Genomic DNA, 21025 nt, shown 5'->3' with positions numbered 1-21025 from the left:
AGGAAGAAATGGGTATAGGATGCACAAAGTAGATGAAATTTGGACTGAGCTTTGAGGGATGGACAGGACAGTACTCAGAAAAGAAGAGCTTGTACCTGTGGGGAAGAATGTAGGAACAATACCATTCCAGGTGGTACTTACCTTTGTTAATTCTGCTTTCACAGATGCATTAGAATATAAAATAAATAGTTTTTGTTGTACTTTTTAAAATTAACGTTTTACAAAAAAAAAAAAAATGGGGCTCTGAAAAGTAAATACAAATATAGGAGAAAAGAATTAGGGGATGAATGTTATAAGACCTTACCTTTTATTTGCAGATATTTAGAAGTTATGCCTTTTTCAGGACAAGGGGGCAAATATTTACCAAGACATTTGTATTGGAAAGTTTTAAGATAGTGGAGATTTTAAACTACTCAACTAATAGTTTTTTTTTAGCTTGTTATTATTATTTTTTAAATGTCGTAGAGGCAGGGAGTATATAGAGTAATGAAGAGCACAGGCTCTGGGATCAGACCTACATTAGAATTCCATTTTTATATCTTCTTTGCAGCATGACTTTGAGCAAGTTACCTATTTTCTTGAGCTTCAGATTTTTTCATATATAAAATAGGGATTTTAGTAACTATCATAATACTGTGAATATTATGAAATGATATAGGTATGATTAGTGTACACATGCCATACATAATAGCAGGTGTGCAGTAAATGGTACTTTATTATTCTGAAGATTAAAGTAATTGTTACCTAAAAGAATTAACAACAAGAATATCTCTGAAAGTTTTGTTAAGAACAAGTATAAATTAATTACCAACTTGCTCACTTTAGGAAGATGAAGGTAATGAAAACTTTTCATTCTATAAAAGAAATGAAAACTTTCCCTGTATTTTATATGTCCTGATGAATTTAGGAATGCTTTTCTAATTCAGCTACTTTTTATTAAGCAATTACTGTTTTCCAGCATATTTCTCTGGGGCATGCTGATGAAGAGGAAAATGAATACATTACATTAAAATTCTGGCCTTTGAAGTAATTAAATGTATTATATGTAAAACCATTTTGTGTTTTGGAGCCTCTTTTGGAGTAAAAACGTTTTCATGTCTTGGAATTTATATATTGTCCGGCAAAAGTAGTTTTTTAAATAAATTTTTATAAAATAAAATCAAGGAATGGATGTGTCAGTGGTCACTGTTATCAGTTTGGCTTTCAGCATATAAAAAACTGCGGTTTTATGAGTTTTAGTAAGTAATTTTTATACATTAGAGGAGTTATAGAGTCATTTATTAAACGTGTGAATTGACAAGCTCAGTGAGGCAACTTGTTCACAAACCTTAGCCTTGATGAATTTGTATGTAATCAGAGCTAGAGTTCAAGTTTGCCATGTCATTTGTCTTCTAAAGGTAGTGCAAGATATTTAGAATAGTTGTTATTCATAAGACTTTCTTTTACTCTCTTTTGATTATTATCGTTTAAGGGTCAGTGAGAACTGGATAATCCTAATCTCAAATTGTACATACACACCTTTTCTTTATCTCATTTTCCAGATTGAAAGAGAAAAATAGAAAATAGGACACATAAAAATTCTATTTCCACTTTTAATATAGCTCTGAGCATATCCACCCAACTCTTGGGACAAGCTTATTTACTATTGTATCTTTTGTTTGCTTTCTGTTTTGCACTTTTGTTATCAAATTGAAGTTTTTTAATAGTATTAGATTTAGTCTGTGACAATAGCTAAGAAAATACTATCGGTACTAATGTACCTATACTACACCTGACAAACAAATTTAATGGCTTAAAACATTTAGCTAATATAGTCAGAAATTGTCCGTTGGAATGTTAAAGCAATTTTTTGTTTACAATTCTAAGAAGCATAAATCTTATATAAATCTAACAGTTCTTAGTGTCCCATTATCTATAAGAATATTATCTACTCACTCTTTTGCTTCTATAATGCTTTTCATTCTCCAGTCTAATCCCTGGTCATTAATTCAACAGACACTTACTGACTACTACTGTATGCCAGTTATACACTGGAGACAAGAGTAACATCTATTCCCTGTACCAGCCTGTGTTGTACCAGCAAATGGAAACATGACTTTGTTTAAGAGGCCTTTTCATAACCTATATATATTATTTGTTTAAGATATTCAAATGATTTGACATTAGCTCTTAATAAGTACGAGAGGCCGGGTGCACGAATTCATGCGCAGGTGGGGTCCAGTCAGCCCGCCAGATCAGGTGGGGCTGGCTGGGGGGTGGGGCTGCAGGCCACAGGCTGTTGGCTGGCCAGCCCCGCCCCCTGGTCCAACTCCTGGTCGAGGGGACAATTTGCATATTAGCCTTTTATTGTATAGGATGAGAATATTTCTGGACCTAGGACTTAGTTTTGGCAGTTTTTATGTTGTTATCATTGTAATTTCCTGAAGAGGGTAGAATTGATTGTAGTGGTAAATTTTCTTCTTAGTCATAGTTGATTCTTCAGTGATTATTCTTAGCTGTTAGTAAGCTAATTAATAGATGCCTACTGCCACTTTTTTACATTTAAAATACCTTTATTCTCTGCAGTTTTTATTTCAAATTTAACACAGGTCAGTGCTTGAGTGATGTTTGGGTTTTTCAGTTCAGCATGCCATAAAACAGTTTTTATGATTCAAAACTGGTAAAGTATATTTTTTGTGAAGCTTGTGATTAGATTTTTTTATAGATAATGTTTCTTTTTTTGGAAGGGAAAATAAACCTGAATAGTACAAAATAATATAAAATAATATCCAAAAATGCTTTCTTGGAGTGTTTCACATTTCAATAGATATTTATTCTGTACCATATTATGTGTGCCAGAGAGTCGCTAGGAAATGAATATTAAATGGTGATTAAGACTCAAACCTTGCTGTCAAGTAACTGAATCTAAGAGTAGTTTTTTTTGTTTTGTTTTGTTTTTTGCTTTTGTGTTAGGATAACTGTTACATCAAATAGCTTGGTGATGAAGAGTACTGGCTTTGGCATGCTGTGTCAGTAACAAATCATAGTGGTATTATCAAGTCCTCTGATTTTTGTTTTCCTCATCCATAAATTGAGAATATTAATACCTACCTCTTAGTTATTGAGAACATTAGACAAGATAATTTCTGTACAATCAATTAATAAGCCCAATAAAAATATGAAAAGTGATACATAGAAAAGTAATTGACATTTACATATTTTTTCTACGAAAATGACCTTGCCTTTTGAGAGATGGCAGTTTAAAAGCTATATTTGCATTTGTCTTTGAAGGTGATGTTAAAGCACAACAAATGTATGTAAGTCCTTTATTCCCCTCATTCACCCTCCACACCACCTTGCTAACGTAGTCAAGCCCAGCCTTTAGTCTCTAGAGCCTCTTATTCCTTTACTTAATGTGCAACTGTTGATAATGTGCAACTGTCTTGCTTTAGTTTGTCTACTAGAGAGACATGTGGACTCCACTCATTTTGTGTAGGCTGACAGAGTAGCCATCAGATAGAATTGGTACTCTGTTGGTATCAGACCAATGACCAGAGATGATCAGGTCTCTTGTAGCTTATTAATAGTCTCCTGCGGAGTTCAGTTTTTAAGTTCACTGTGCATTTGTCATGTATAAGTCTAGAAATATCTATCTTGCAGGAACATTGAGATTCTAGGCATACTGTTATTTTTAAAAAGAGATAATTTCAGTATAACTATGCTATTTCTATTTTAAATAGGAATTTTCGTAAGGAAATATATGACCTTAAGTGTCTCTCCCTGATTTCCTTTTGATGTTTTCATATTCCAAGTGTTTGTGGATGCCAAATTCATAGTTCTTTTTGGTTTGGAGAATAGCTTTTTTCTAACTTTAACACTGTCCTTTGCTTTGTTTACTGTGTCAGTTTGGGTGCTCCAAGAAGCAGATGCCAAAATGGGATTAGATGTGCAAGAGATCACTAGAGGAAACACCTTCAGACAGCAGTACAGGTTTAATCCTGAGGAAGACAAAGGGAAAGTTGGACTGGGTAGGAAGAGCATCAGATTGCAGCATATTTCTAAGAAAGTTTCAGCCAGACTACAGGGAGTCCTTGAGGCAAAGTTTCCCTTTAGAGGAATCCCTTATTTGGAGGGAATGGCTAGGGCCTAGTACCCCTGTTGCTCAGTCATTGGCTGGGAGCAGCCCAAGGGAAGCATGACCTGGGGTGAACCCCCAGAGGACCTAAAGGTGCAGCATCTGGAGGCTCTGAGTCAGTTATGTTCTCCACAGCAGGTTCTCTTGAAAGGAAATCTGAGGTGGGCAACTCCATGACTGCCACAGTTAGTAACACTAGTAACTATGGGACAGGTACATATGTATTATTTGATTTAATCTTATCACCAACTCTGTGAGGTGTCATTCATGCACAAACGGAGACAGTGAGAGCTTAAATAACGTACACTGGATCACTTACCTAGTAAGTGATAGAGCCAGAATTCTAACTTGGGCAGGATTCTGACACCAAAGTATCTCAAGCATTTAAACACCTATACCTGACTGACTACATGTGTACACTAAAAAATCATGCCAAACTTTAAGACTTAATTATATGTTTTTTAACAAAGTTTCATGACTCTAGAAACCTTTTGCCATGCTAGTTTCTAAAGATCAGTTTTTTTTTTCATTAAGGCATATATGTTCAAAACTTGTGTTTTTTCTGTTTAAATTTTGATGCATGTCTTCACTTGTCAGAAAAAGTACATTATGCTCGTTACACCCCATCCCGCTTTCCTCCAAATATATTGAAGTTGTACTACCGATCTCTAGCTACAGTAAGCAATTCTCCAAGGATGAAGAAAGAAAATGTACATACACATAGGAATTTCTTTTCCAAAGTTAAAATTGACATTTTATAAATAATTTTCATGTTGCAAACTTGAGACTAAGAAATCACAGCAATTCAGTGATATGCATTTGGCATGAGTCAGTTTTAGTTCTTAGTGCTTTTCATTGGAAATGACATAAAAAGTAAGATTTCTTTGAATTTTTTATGCTGTGGGCTTACAAGAGACATAGATGTTTTTTTCTTATACATGTCTGGCAGTGCATGGCAGCAGAAGTAACGAAATGGTCACAAACCCCAGCAGTACTTCCCAGGTCACATGCACCCTTAATTTTTAAAGAATCTGGCAACAGCCTAAGCAGTTGATAATAGGTCATTTCTAGGTGGTAAAGGATATTTCATATGGGGTGTTGCTTTTCTTTCCACACCTAGTGTTTTCATAGTCATTCAGAGACTTACTTTATATGGTGGTAGGCTTATATAAATTTAAATATGTAACTTAACTGTAACTGAATTTTAACTCTTTACCCTTTTTCTAATGTTTGACATTGATTTTGAAGTTTAAAACTTTTTTTCAAGCTTTAAAAAAATTATTCTAGTTCATTTTCTATATAAACACTTCCATAATTCATTGACTTCAATGTAAGTACAATTGTAAATGCTAAAGGCAGCAGCTACTGTTAAAAAAGAGAAGGGGGTATTATGAATTATATAACTACTGCCAGAAATGGTATGCATTTTTCTTTCTTTTCCTTTGTATTAACTAATTTTAAGAGAGTTACTTAAAAATATAAATTCCTTTGAATGTAAAAATTGGGAATTATAGATTGGTGTTTTAGAAATTTAATTTAGTCTTTCAGTGACCTAGCAGTTGATATGAAAACACAGATTTAAAAATAATAGCATATTGGATAAACTGTACTATACTCATGAAAAAAGCCAAAAATATGAATTAAGTGGAATTAAAAAATAATTAGTTTTGAGTCCTAAACTATATTAATTATTAAATTGAAATGATAAGTTGTTGACCCTTGGGTGTGCTTGGAATAAATATGGAACACAGTATTGTTTTTAAAACTATTTTGCTTTTATAAGCTAAGACAGATGTACAAAAAAGATGTAGTTTTTATTTTGTATTGGCAGCTTCCAAATATTTAGTGTCTATTTCCAAGAGTTGCAATTAGTAAAGCAACCATGATACTGAAATCTGCACATCCCACAAGCTAATTATATTTGCAAGGTCAGAATGAATACATATTTTCAGAAAAATAAAGGGTTATATAAATATGTGTCTTCTACTTGGCTGTTATATCACAGTTTGTTGATCTGGAATATAATGTGTACAATTCACAAATTTGTCTGATAACAGAAAGTGGTGTGTGATTGTGTTTATTTTACTAACCAGTATATTCACAGCAATCACTTCCAAATATCTCTCCAGTAAAGATGTGTTAATTACAAAACAGACAAGGTCTTCTATTATATTAAAGCTACTAACAAGAAGACAGCAGGAATCACACATGTAAATAGCATCATCAACCCCTATTTTAGTCCTCTGTTTTGATCTGTGAGTTGCGCATAGACCAAAGGTGCTATTAAAGACTGAGTGTATGAAATAGGCAGCATTATATGAACAAAATTTATTCAACAAGAAAACAGACCTTTAACATGAATTTAACAAGCCTGAGAAATTATAAACTATCATATGCTGCAGATTCATGCAGTGATAATAAACAAAAAAGGAAAGTAAGAGGTTTCCCTAAGCTAGCCAAACTGCTAATGGTTTTGTTATAAGCTGTCTACTGTTGCAGTGACCTCTGAAAAGTCTCAAGGCACTTGTACCAGAAAAAATTAAATGATCAGGCTGGTGAATAGAGATTCAGTATGGTGTGTAGGACTACAGCATGGGAGGGAATTATAAAAGTGTAGCATCATATTCCTGAAAATATTCTTCATACTTTAGCTTACAAGGTTTTATTACTTATTAAGTAGGTAGTTTTCGTGTTAAGTTTTTTTTTTTTGCTAAATTCCTATTTGGATTTATAAGACATAAACTGAACTGGTTTAATGTTTTTATACTTTAAAACAAACTCTTTAGAAAATTCATATAGCTCCAAAAAATGGATTATTTGCCCTGTTTCCCCCTCTTATGCCTTAATTAATCATTGGGGGTTCTTTGTTCAGTATATTGTATCCAAGCTTTTCATTCTTACCCATGGAGTGACCACTTTGCTGTCATTCTATTGCATCATGCTGTAAATACATAAACATGGAGAAACGCCTTCAGCTTGTACACACCTCCAAGTGCTCACTGGGGCTTTTTCTTGAATCTTACAGTGGCATAATTAACACCTTCTTTACCCATTGCTCATTAGTGCACTGGACATTAATGAGTCTATTTTGATAGGTTGCTCTAAAGAAGAAACCCACATATTCTCACAGTGCAAAAAGCAATTATAAAATTGTACAGATATTAAAATGTAGACTTTATTGCCATATTTATGTTTTTATTGCATACTAAGTCTAATTTTGGTCTGCAGGTTGTTGAACATGTTAGTTTCCTTAGGCAGTTGCTATAGTGATGGCAGCAAATTCCTTTAATCTTAATGTAAAGTATTTATTTTCTATTGGCTATCATATTGCTACTCAGGAATTGTCCACCTAAGCATGGTGTTTCACATAGGCCATCATTTATTAGCTGAACAGTATATTAAATTGTTGAATTTTTCTCTTAATTTGTAATAGAATTTTAAAATTTTATTCACATTTGTTTTTAACTGATCATGATATCTACTTAACTGGTATTTTAATTTCCTTTTTTATGAAATTTCACAACTTCTTATAATATTCCAGAGAAATATTACAGATATTTTTGCATGTCAAGTAACTGTATTCTGTTTTTGTTTGAAAGAGTTCAATATAAAAAAGTATAGGCATTTTATAAGTATGGAACTTCCATGGTTTTGTAGAGTGTTTTTTCCTACAAATCATTTTACTGAAATCTTAAAATGGAAACCAAGTATTCTAAAAACAATTGGATCAAAATGATGCTTTGCTCTTATGTATTTACCACTAATAATAAGAGTGGCAATTCTTAATTCTGTATTTAAGTTGCACAGCTGTCAAAATGGTCACTTTTCTTTTGACTACATTTTAATTTTATCTCATTTTATGTGCTTTTTAGTAGAAAATGTTAGACAACTGTTTTAAAGTATTATAATGTCCGATATTAGTACCTGTTTTTATAATTGCTGTATGGAAAAACATGATTAGAAAAATTTTTAAGTATACAGATGAGGGACATATATATTTATATATATAAATGTGAAAGTTAAGTCTGGATTGTAGTTTTTGTATAAAAAAATAGTTTTACAAACTATTAAATCATATGTTTTGGGGATAGTTGGTTTTATTTTGAGGCAAGAGGAACCTTTGGGGAATTTCAAACTGTTAGAAATAAAAGCAAAATTCAAAGTTGATTTTATGGGTTTGGTTTTTTTTTTTGCCTTAGAGTGGATAGAGATCTTAGATTGACTCGCTTTTCCTAATGCTTGGTTTAAGTTTGTACTCTGATACTGTTGACCTTTTGTGGCAGCCTTTTAGAAAGGGAGATTTTTGTTTTCTCTCTTTCTTTAAATCTTGTTCTTTAGCAGACAACATGTACAAATGAGAACCCACTAAATAGCAATAGTTTTTTAAATGTTGATAAATCCCAGTTGTTTAACACTATGTAAGACAAGTTTAGAAGTACTATATTATCCTGCTTTAAGATTGTTTTTATGTGATAAATAAATGTATTGAGTTTATTCTCTCGGTAATTGATTTCAATTCCCTGAAAGAGGCAAAGTCCCAGTGCTTTACTTAAAACTTTACAACATTTAAAAGCTTTAATGAATTCTTTCAAATCCATGGTAATGAACAGAGAAAAGCTATAAGACAGTATGTGATTCTTGTTAAATCTCCTAATATATAAGAGCTAACAGATGACATTGTATCATGTAAGAATTTGAAGTCTTTTTATACAGAAATATTGAATACACTTAGCACAAAGAGGATTCCTATTGTTATTTCTTTGCTCTGAACTGCGTGCCATGCCATTCTATACCATGTTCCTGGCTTAAAGCACAGATTGACCTTGGTTTTCTTGTGTTGTGCTGCCTATTCTTGATAGTGGCTTGGACACTTAAGGCCATCACACAAGATATAGTCTTATATAGTCACAAGAAGTAAAAGGTATCTGACTAGAAGAGAATACATGGAGCAAGTGCCTTGCTGGTTGTAATTTTGTTGTCATTTCAAGTACTGTGGTGGTATAATTGATGTGACAGGGCTGGGCTTTAGATGTGGTCCCTTAGCTTGTGCTCACTTTCAGTTTTAGTTTCTCTTTGTCATTCATTTTGATTAGGTAAACGTTAGGTGACAAACATATGCACACCAGTGAAGGCTGTTTAGTGTAAGTTTAGTAATGAAGCACTTCAATAATAAAGATGCAAAGTTAATATTTTTCTTTACTGCCTTATGAAAATTGCAATAATTGGTGTCACCTTACATTACAAGATTGAGGGTGGTGTGCTGATGGCACAGTCAGCAGGAGGCTCTTTTTTATTAATATTATAATTAAATGATTTCCTGGAAATAGGCCAGAAACAGATGCAAGTTGATCATGCCTTGTCCACTGTTGCTTGGCATCATTACTTGCTTTTTAAAAGAGAATTGACCTGACACCTTGTTTTTACAGGTTGTTATTGATGCCTTCAGATTGATCAATGCTAATATGATGGTCCTAGGACATGAACCAAGACAAACAACCTCAAATCTGGGTCATTTAAACAAGCCATCTATCCAGGTAATTCCCCTACTTGATAATGTGTTATAAACTATGTTTTACATTTTAAAAGCTGTTAAAAATGGCCATTCTGAGATCTAACACTTAGCATTTTAACTTGTATATGATTGCTTTTTTTGTGCTTTAAAAGATTATGGAAATGTTGTTGAAAAATTAGATTTGCTTATATGTGAGTCAGTTTTTAGTATAGTCTTTAAACTTTCCTAATAGTTTGAGGACACCCTTTTGGGGAGCATAGTATAACCTTTATCTTGAAATAACCTATGGCTTTGCATGGTTAACATTGGTAGGAAAGGATCAATAGGAGTTACAGTTGGAGTGCATTAGGTGTCATTCATAATTGATGTAAATTTTGAGGTGTCCAGAAACAATTCCCAAATAGTACTTAAAATTTTTTCTACTTTTTCTGTTTAATCCTCACCTTTAAAACAAGTCCTACAAAACATATTTATATATTACCTTTGATTAGCATTTATTTCTTGTTTGAAATGATGTCAGCCGTTACAGTTTTGAACACTTAATATCCTCCTGAGTGATTATTGTTTTCTTTGTATCATTCACATGCCTCATTGTTTTTACACAAATCTTTATAATCTGCAAAAATTATTTTAAATGTGTTTTTAAATGCACCACAACCTGTGTCTATATAGTTAATTGCTTCTCTGAAGATTAATTAAAAGGACAGAAATACCATGTTTGGTTAAATAGAACACATAGGACAGAGTTTTTATAGTAGCTATTGCTGTTCCACCTCTGAAACCTTACGCTGTGATACCATTGTCTTTGGGGAGTTGTGGCTTTAGTAGTTATCCATGGTTAAGCCTTTGTTATACTTTGATAACTGTACTTTTAGTTATTCATGATTAAGCCTTTGTTATACTTTGATACTTGATAACTGTACTTTTAGAAGTTTCTGCAGCAGTCAAAAGTAATCTGAAATCTTCATCAGAGTGAAATGTTTTGTTTCAAAGGATTTGAGGTGTGTCACTTTGGGGGGAAAATTTTTTTATAAGACAGGGAAAACTGCGAAGTATAATGAGTATGAAATAAGCTACCAGTGTTTTTGATTGGGTACAGACAAGCCCATGCTTGCATGTTCCAAGAGAGTATATTATTGGACCTGTTTAGCCTGTGATAATGACCTTCCTTATAAACCCCCATAGCATCATACTACTTCATTATTTTTTTGCAAAAGGTTAAGTAGCATCTCACAATCCAAGATCATTGTGATTACTTCATGGTATGTTTCTGCCAGAAGTTTTCACTAATTGCAAGTCAGCAGCCACCTGTTGCAGATTTCATCTTTTAAATTTAAACACCGCTTTTTAACCTGAAAAATTGAGTATAATCAATATAAAAAAATCTGCTTCTTTCTGTTCTACCCTGTCCACTTTGTATTTTTTGGTCCTAATTTATAGTCTAACTTGAGAAGGACTTTATAAAGCATCATTAGTTTTTCTTATTTTAGTTTGTTTTGCCTTCCAATTAAAATCTGTAAGTATATTTATTTCACAGTTTATATAGCGCCCATCAGAATGACATATATCTGGGTGTTTTACAGTATTAAGACAGTTTCAGTACTAAAACACTCAAATGGAATCAAGCTAAAAAGTGGCAGAACAAAGCTACACCTTAAAACAATTAGTTTTCTAAGACAAGCTACAAAGAAAGCAACCCAGAAGAATGTTTAACAGAAATTTTAACTCAGGCATCAGAAACTCTTCATAAAGGACATGCTTTTTATTTTGAAGGAAAACTAGTTCGTGTTGAGATGGATCTTGCTTCTAAACCAACTGTCAAGTAGGGGGGAAGGAAACCTGACAGCAACCATCACTCATGCTGGTGGTCACTATGCTTTTCTAATGCTGATTTTTTTACTATTATTTTTATAGTAATGCTGAAAAATTCTGATTCTTTTGGACAGTGGTATTTAATAATTTGGGAAAGTTTCTAATACACTAAGTAAGAAAAAGATTATAAAGTAAGATATATAAGTTGCAAATATATATTACAAACTGTACCTGTATATTTATACCAAAATGTTAGTATTACTTACCTTTGGATGGAAGGATTTTTTTTCTTCTTATTTTTCCTTCTCCAAATATTTCTTTAACTTTCTACAGTGAAACATACTGCTTTTAGAAAATGTTATTTTTAAAGCACTAACAATGTTGAAGTATATACCACAAGACAAAGTAATAGACAAAGTTTATATGAACTTTAGTGTTTTAAATAAGGGAAGCCATTAATAATCCTGGTAGAGAAGGGAAAGTATAATGCCTACACTATAGACTTTTTTGTTAATATATGAGACTGCATTATTTTGTGAATATGGAAATACAAATAATTTAGATGATTGATTTTGAAGTTTATTTCACTGTGATGATTATTTGTGTACTTGTTTTAAATTTGTCATACCAACAAAATTATAAGCTCTACTCTAAAGATTAACTAGAGAAGCATAGAAATAACCTGAAAGTTAATCAGGAAGGGTCTCCAAACTCCCCTTTGTCCAGTTCCTCCTCTAAACCATTCTTCCTCTAGAATAGATAGCATCTTAGATTGGTACTGAGTTCCAACCTAGGCAGAACTTTCTTCTTGAAAGGGTGGCAGGCTTTGAGCAAAGAAAAAAAGGGTCAGGATATCCAAGAGCCAAGTAAGCTAAGCTCTGTAAATGAATCAAAATATATTGTCCTACAAGTAGTGCAGTAAAAATTGGTCAGACACCAGACGCTTATTTAGCCACAGTATATATTATAGGATAGAACTGTGCTTTAGAGCGCTCTTCTGTGAGAAACTGTTGGAGATTTCACATAGCCAAGTAATGAATAAGCTTCTGAACATAACCCTGTTTTAATGAAGAACTGCCTAAATTTTCCTAACTCTGCCATATCTTTGTTAATTGTAACTTAAGTGTTGATGTTTTAAGAAACTTTCTGGCTACATAACTTTCTCCTTTCTCTGCCTAACATACTATGGCATTTGCTAGTATATTGTCTTTAATTCATAATTTGACCCTTTCAAGGTTAAACTCTTTCTTGATAAAACTAATCATATATTTGGCATATGCAACCACAACTTGTAATTCAATTCACCTAGATTGGTTAATTTGAGAGAACTTATTATCTACTGAGCTGAACAATAAGCTGTGCTTTTTGGTCTTGTGTGGAAGGAGGACTGCACATGGCTAATTCGCTTATAATTTGTGCTAAATTCACTGGGGGTACACAGCAGATGAGAAAAAATTAGAAGACTGCTTGAAGATATCATTTGATTTAAACTTATGTTTGCTTTGTCGTTATACCTGCTAATCTTTCACACTGCCTCTGTTAGTTTTAATACTTTTATCTAAATAATGTAATTGAAAATCAGGTAGGTAGTCCCTTCAAATACCAAACTATATATTTCAACAGTACAGTTAGTCTCCAGAATATGGACCTGTCTGTGGGCACATTGGCTGATTTCTAGAACTATTGACCATGGCTGTTATTAACTGCATGGCCAGTATGTAGAATTATGTAGTTAGGATATTGCACAAAGGAACTTGGATGAGGGGACAGTTGGCATCAGAAATCTAGTCTAAGCTCCACTCTCCAGCCAGGCTGTGTCTGCTTGGAGGACTGGGCACCTTTTTCTAATTCTTCCACCCAGCAGATACTTTTCCTAATTTGCATAAAGATGAGTACTTAAGAAAGGCCCTCATTAGTTCTACTTTTTTATCTCTACAGTACAGCATTTCTATACACTGAAATTTAAATGATGATTATTAAAATGGATAAGGATTTAATAGGTGCTCTTAGTACTTTAATTTTGTATACCAACCATTTTATTATAGCAAATGTTAAGTATATAAGTGGCTTATTACAATATGTATTAAAATATTTTAGTATTTATGGAGTGGTTTTTGCTAGCAAACTAAGCTATGCTTTGTTTTTATCCTGATAACTTAAAATTCAAAGACTTAATCCAGGAATTTCCTAAGACACATTATAGCATTGTATGTCAGAAAAAACAAGGATTTTAGAATCAGAAAGACTTGGATTCAAATCCCAGCTTTACCTTTTACGAGCTATAAACCAGGACAAATTAAGATTATTGTCTTATTTTCCTATCTGGTAAAATACAAATGGAACCATCCTACTTACTAAATTGTTGTGACGATTAGAAGACCTAATGTATAAAGCAGATGCTAGGTGCTTATTAAATAGTTCCTTTCCACCCCTTCTACCTCGGTACTGTAACACCTACACTCTAAAAAATCTAATAATTAGAGAGCATGGCAATTGTTTTGGGTTGCTTTATCTTTCATTTCCTGAGAGTTAACCCCAAAACCCTCTTTATTTTTATACTTGTTGAAAATATGTCCGAGGTATGTAGTAGGCTGATAATGGTCCCTCAGAATGCCATTCTGACCCTCCTTTGAACTTTTTTGGGCTGGATTTAGATATTTGAGCAGTTGTGAATGGATTCCAGCACATGCAGGGTTATTGTTTCTTAATAAAGCCATGCCATTAATTCAGTTTTTATTATGATTTGCCTGTTTGTCTTAGAGATCAAGTGCAGTTAGGGGGTGGGAGGGATATCTGGTTAGTGAGATTGAGCATGAGCTAAATAGACCCAGTAAGACAAACTACTTTGTTCATTGGGAGACATGTGGGGACACAATTATTTGAATCTGTTAGAACTGATTTAAGAAGAAGGGAGATTCCACATTAATATTGTGTGTGAAGAAATAAGTGTCTTATTATTACTTTTTAGGCTTTAATTTTGAAATAACAAAGATCCCCAAAGCTATCATAAAATTAGGCTTAATAAGTTATGAATAATTAATGTCTAATTTGGATTATGATCAGGTCAAATCCTATCTCTGATTGAGCAAGGCTACTGAAACTGTTGAATTTGTGCTGCTCTAGATCATGCTTTGAAGAATGTGTGACCCACACCTATAAACCTCATTCTAAACTTGTAGCTCAGAGAAAAAAATAATTTACTCTTCATTAGGATAAAATGCCTTTTTTAGAAGATAATGAAGGTATTGTCTATAGGATATGTTAACAGTTTCAGACAGTTGTATTTATTTTATTTTAATAAGTGAAAAATATTAATTTGTCCTTTTTCAAATCATTTGTCTATATAGGCATTAATTCATGGACTAAACAGACATTATTACTCTATTACTATTAACTATCGGAAAAATGAACTAGAACAGAAGGTAAGTTTAAATTTTTATGTTATAGAGGAGAAGAAAATGTCTTTTTCATACCATTTAAACTCTGACCTGGTATATTTGAATTTGAATTGTTGACCTATTTCATGGAAATGTTCCAAATATTTTTTTATTCCTGATGAATTGCAGCATACTAGTAAAAGAAAGGAATGTTTTACTAGATTATATTGGAAGATATTTTACCTTACTGTTGGGTGCCAAAGTGGAAGAGAAAGTGGGAAATAAACGTTTTAGTTTGGTTTTATGATAAATTATAAAAACCCCTTGTTCTGTGATTTTTCTGGTTAATTTGTCTTCTCCAATAAAATGACCTTTTATAACTAAACTAGCGTTCCCGTTGCAGGAAAAATCCTGCAATAGGGTTTCCTGCTGCACTCTTCCCCGGCCCCGCCTCTGCTCCTCCCTTCTCCCCCGCCCCGCCTTCTCCGCCAACCCGCCTGCTTTTCCCTTCTCCCCCGGCCCCGCCTTCTCCGCCAGCCCGCCTGCTTTACTCCCTTCTTCCCCAGCCCCGCCTCCGCTCCTCCCCCCCCCCCCCCGGCTTGCTTGCTTTTCTGCAGCTTTGCTCCCTTCTGCAGCTCTTGGCTTCTTTCTATGCTGTCTTGATATGCAAATTATCCGCCATCTTTGTTGGGGTAATTTGCATACTCGTCCTGATTGGTTGGTGGGCGTGGCTTGGGCGTAGCGAAGGTGCAGTCAATTTGCATATTTGTCTATTATTAGGTAGGACTAGAGGCCCAGTGCATGATTAAATCATGCACGTGTAGGGTTCCCTACACGCTTTCGCTTTCGATCGCGGGGGAGCTGGGTGCCTGTCCGCTGGTGCACCAGGCCTTTCAGAAGCCTCTGCTGTGCCTGGTGCCGGAGCGGACAGGCACCCAGCTCCCACGCTTTCGCTTTCGATCGCAGGGGAGCTGGGTGCCTGTCCGCTGATGCACCAGGCCTTTCAGAAGCCTCCGGCGCAGCGAAGGCTTCTGAAAGGCCTGGTGCCTGTCCGCTGGTGCCTGAGCTCCCCCGCTTTTGATGGTCCGCGGCGGGACGTGAGCTCGCTGCCCCAGAGGCCCCTTCTGTGCCGCAGCACAGCCATGGCGCAGACGCTGAGCTCGTGCCGCTGCTGGCAACGCGAGCTCAGCGTCCCGCTGGCCCAATCAGCCACCCCGGCCACCCCGAGTCCCCCCCCCTCCTTTCCCCCGCGCGCGCGCGCGCGCATCTCCTGGCCAATCGTGGGCATAGCAAAGGTACGGTCAATTTGCATATTTGTCTATTATTAGGTAGGATACTGAACAGTTTTCCACATTGGAAAGGAATACATTAGATTGTAATCGTGTACTACTTTTTAAAAAGTACCATGTATACCTAGGGTAAATTAAAGGTGAGTCAAAAGGGAAATGCATTTTGAGGTTTTCAGATACTTAGAGCTAGACTTTAATTTAATTTTATATATTTTTTAATTTAGAAAGAGAGAAGAAAGAAGGGACGGGGGGTGAGGGGGGAGACATTGATGTATGAGGGAAACATCACTCAATTGCCTCCAGTACATTACCTGATTGGGGATCAAACGCACAACCTAGGTATGTGCCCTGATGGAGTAGTACTGGCAACCTTTTGGTGTACAGCCCGACTCTCTAACCAACTGAGCCACACCAGCCAGGGCTGCTGTGGTAGATTTAGTTGATAGCTTGAAGTACATTTTCATCACTTTTTTTTTTTACATTTAAAAAGTTTATCATTCTTTAGAAAATAGAGAAATACAAAACATTTGCAATTTTAAAAGTTAAAGGGTTCTAAGATTGGTTACATTTAACATTTTCCTTCATATATATTTCTCTAAGATTTAACAGACCAAAATCAGAGCTTATATTAAACTTTATAAATATTGCACACACAAAGGATTAATTCCATGAGAAAACAGTTGAACAGATCACATATTCACTGCTCGAAACATACACCCCAGTATGACAAGCCTTGGAGTCAGGCTGCATCAGAGGTTCATCAGTTATTTTTAATTTTACATAGAATAGCTACTGGCTGTGAAAAGCACTACTTAGACCCAAACTGGAAAATACATTCAGATATATAAGTAGTTTATCAGTCTGATATCTTACATCCAACTTTTAGAAATATTCAACTAATTACATTTAAAAATTATTTACTTATTTATTTTCCCTACCACATACACTTAGCTACCATCCTTGGCTTAAAAACCATGCGTACAAATATATAAATTAATGAATGTTACAGTTACGCTTCTAGTAGCTCAGATCAGGTGCTTTCTCGTTACCAAAAGCTTTGCCTTTACTCTTATCCTACCAACCTGTATACTTAACCCCAAACCTTACCTGAGGGGCCACAATGGAATCCCCGTGGCAGGGATATCCTGCTCCTTTGCTTTTGAAGTGGTAGGAAAATCCAGTTCTCAACACCTAGTTACAGGTAGCTTTATAGCACATGTAGTTGCAGCTGCATTGAAATTTCCCAAGGATATATTTTCTAGAAAATTATCAGTGCCAAAGATAGGAAGAAATAAAAGAAATTGGAGCTCCTTGTGCAGGAATTTTCCAGACACACCCCCACCCCCACCCCCAAACTACTCTTCTTTGCTCCCTTGGACCCTAGGAGGTACATGGAGGAATTTGGAGATTTCATTTCTTTAAAAGTCTCAAATGATTTTGACATGCGGTTTCTTCTCCAGCATAAAAAGAACTGTGTGCCATGGGTAATTGCAAACCTCTAAATGGATAGAGTAGTTTTTCTATGTCTTCAAATCTGTGGCTCAGGGATCTCACTTAAATATACTCGTTCAACAACAATCATTCTGTAGTCACCATTTTTGTTTTCACATTGGATAATGGTATTAATCATTTTAAAAACTTTTATTCAATGGTAGTCTGCAACTGAAGAACAACTTTAGAGTAAGACTTTAAGAAAAACTATCTTAAGACTGTAAACTTGAAAACTTATGAACTTCCAAGAATATGTACTCAGAACTAGGAGTCCAGTTTGGAAAACAATGAACTACGGTGTTTAATTTCATGATCACTCATAGGGTCTGATCCCAATTTGCTAATGTGATTGCAAAGTGAATGAATTTGTCATTTCCTTCCCAGTGTCATGACTTTCCATTCTGACAATTAAGAACTTTTAATTGTCAGAATTAAAAGTTTAATTTGTTTATTTTTAAATTATAAATGGAATGTTAGAATTTTAAAGAAATTTAGAGATTATCTAAAACAAGCTCTCAATGAATAGATTATATAAACTGAAACTCAGAAAGTTTGACACAAAGTCATTCAGTAAATGGGCATTTCACCTTCTTGGCATTTGAAAGCTGAGCTATGCTGTTAAAGATCTAGTGTGTGACATAGTTTCTTTCATTCAGTGTCTGTTATGATTAGATACTATTCTAGAATCTAGACCCTGGTGATCTTGAAATAAACAGGGCAAAGTCCTTTCCCTATTGATTTTTCTTAAGTGAGAAGGAAGTGCATTAACAAGAAAAAAATTATATGGTGAACACAATACAGTTTACACATAATCGATATCTATATAGAGAGAGAGCCAGGGTCATAACATCCAAAACGACCGAAGACTCGACCAAACGCCAGGCTGCGTGCGCAGCAGGCAAGCGTGCTGAACTGCTGACCTCTTGGAGAGAGAGGGGAGAGAGAGGCAGGGCTGATCAGCGGTGGCAACCAAGCTTCTCCCCCCCCCCCCCGTCTCTCTCTCTCTCTCTCTCTCTCTCTCTCTCTCTCTCTCCTAGAGGTCAGCAGTTCAGCCCGCTCGCCAGCAGCCTGGGGCAGCTGCTGATCAGCTCCGCCTCTATGATCAGGTCCAGAGATAGGCCCGGATATGCTGACTGGCATAGAAACCAACCAATCAGAACCAAATCTGGGTGAATTGCGAGGAGCCAATGGCTGCCTAGGAGGCGGGGCTTTTGACGCTGACTGGCATAGAAACCAACCAATCAGAACCTACTCTGGGTGAACTGTGAAGGCAGAACCTAAGGTGGGGGCTGAGGAGGGGTTTTAAGGGCAATTGTTTTTACAGCTGTTTGGTGTAAGGTGTAAGTAAGTGATTCAATTTTTTAATGACCGGTTTGGCAATATAGTGCATATGGCTGGCTATCAGTCCAGATATAGGGATTATGTCTTTTTGTCAGAGGCAGTTAGGGGTGATCAGGCCGTCAGGGGAGGGCAGTTGGGGACGAGATCAGGCCGTCAGGGGAGGGCATTTGGGGGCGAGATCAGGCTGGCAGGGGAGAGCATTTGGGGGTGAGACCAGGCTGGCAGGGGAGGGCAGTTGGGGGCGAGATCAGGCCTGCAGGGGAGGGGAGTTGGGGGCGCGATCAGGCCGGCAGGAGAGGGCAGTTGGGGGCGAGATCAGGCTGGCAGAGGAGGGCAGTTGGGGGAGATCAGGCAGGCAGGCAGAAAGGTTAGGGGGGATCAGGCAGCCAGGGGGGCAAGGTTAGGGTGATCAGGCCAGCAGGCAGAGGGGTTAGTAGCCAGTCGTCCCAGATTGCAAGAGGGATGTCCCAGATTGGAGAGGGTGCAGGCTGGGCTGAGGAACCCCCCCACACACACACACACGTGCATGAATTTTGTGTACTGGGCCTCTAGTATATATATAAAAGTCTAATATGCTAAGTTTCTGACCAGTCACTATGAAGCACATTGACCACCAGGGGGCAGATGCTCAATGCAGGAGCTGTTGTGACGTGCACTGGCCATTTACAGAGAAACAGCACCTTGGACTTGGGACAAAGCAACACTTGGCTTCCCCCAAGTGGGACACAGGCCCTGCCAAGACCCCATGGCGCTAAATGCGGCCCACAGCCCAGCCCAGCCCAGAAATGGTGGCTGTGGGCGCTGGGTAACGACGTCACGTAACAACGCCCAACTTCCTCTCCCTAGTGACGACTAGCCTCCTTGCAGTTTCTTCATCTCAGGAATATGACTTGCTTTATAGCCAGGTGCAAACATTTCCCACTTTAACCAAATGTCTGTGAAGCATTTTCCTGTGCCTCATCTCATTTGATCCTCCCAGAAGTTTTGGAGTAGGTAGATAGGAGACTCAGTGGAGTCTTATTTTCTTTTCATTAGCCAGAAAACGGAGATTTAGAAAGCTTAGAAACTTGACCCAACTGCAAAGAAGTAAGAAATGGTGGACCTTGAAAATGACTTCAGGTTTTCTCACTGTGCAGAATATAGTCAAACACTGCAGTAGTTAAATATTTTACCCTTTCTTTTCCCTGCATGATCTACAATAATAATCTGCTTTGTGTTGATATTTACTACTGTGTTGCTGACAATTACCTGAAAGAGAATTTGGGGTGCTTCACTGGGCTGGAAAAAGTTTAGCTAAATCAGAAAGCAGGTATAATTAAGCTAGTTTGTTCTATAGCTACTAGAGGCGCAGTGCACGAAATTCGTGTGGGAGAGGGGGGTCCCCTCAGCCCAGCCTGCACCCTCTCCAATCCGGGACCTATACTGATAGTTGGACATCCCTCTCACAATCCGGGACCGCTGGCTCCTAAATGCTCACCTTCCTGCCGGCCTGATCGCCCCTAACTGCCCCCCCTGCCTGCCTGGCCACCCCTTTCTGCCCCCCCCCCCCCCCCCCCGCTGGCCTAGTCGCCCCACGCAGTCTGCTGTTCAGTCATGTGGTCGTCTCACTAACCCCCCTGCCGGCCTTGTTGCCCCATGCAGCCTGCTGTTCGGTCATTACTGTGAGGACGTCCTGACCAATTTGCATATTACCCTTTTATTAATATAGATTAAAGGCTAAATTGACTTGCTCATGCACGATACATATAAAGCTCTCACTGGCGCCAATCGCACGCGTGTGTTTCGATCTGTCATTGTCAATCATGAATTCAGTTGACTCTTCTATTTATAGAGAAAGGGAGAATAGCAATATTAAAATATTCTAATTAATTTCCTTTCAATGTGCATGAATTTGTGCACTGGGCCACCAGTGTATTATAAAATTGTTCTTGGAATCTATATAATTGACCAATGTAACCCCCATAAATTCAACTAAAATAAATATAGAAAAAAAAGGAAAGAAAAAAATTTCAGATGTTGATGGTGTTATAAAAGTAATAAAGCAGGTTAAAGCAAGAAAGATATTTAAGATAGTGTGGGTGGGCTTTTT

The 21025-nt window shown here is 36.5% G+C and overlaps 1 protein-coding gene across 1 annotated transcript in view; it reads left to right on the top strand.

Moving 5' to 3' along the window:
* Nucleotides 1-21025, top strand: part of PSMD14 (proteasome 26S subunit, non-ATPase 14) — an 88879-nt gene that overhangs the window by 54038 nt on the left and 13816 nt on the right. The window contains exons 8-9 of the mRNA XM_079782069.1: nt 9541-9648; nt 14786-14860. Coding sequence (XP_079638195.1) covers nt 9541-9648; nt 14786-14860 — 183 coding nt within the window. The remainder of the gene's footprint in view (nt 1-9540; nt 9649-14785; nt 14861-21025) is intronic.

Source organism: Cnephaeus nilssonii (assembly GCF_951640355.1).
Source record: "Cnephaeus nilssonii genome assembly, chromosome: 10".
Lineage (NCBI taxonomy): Eukaryota > Metazoa > Chordata > Mammalia > Chiroptera > Vespertilionidae > Cnephaeus > Cnephaeus nilssonii.
Note: the sequence above shows the minus strand (reverse complement) of the source record. Positions and strands in the feature narration are given on the sequence as shown.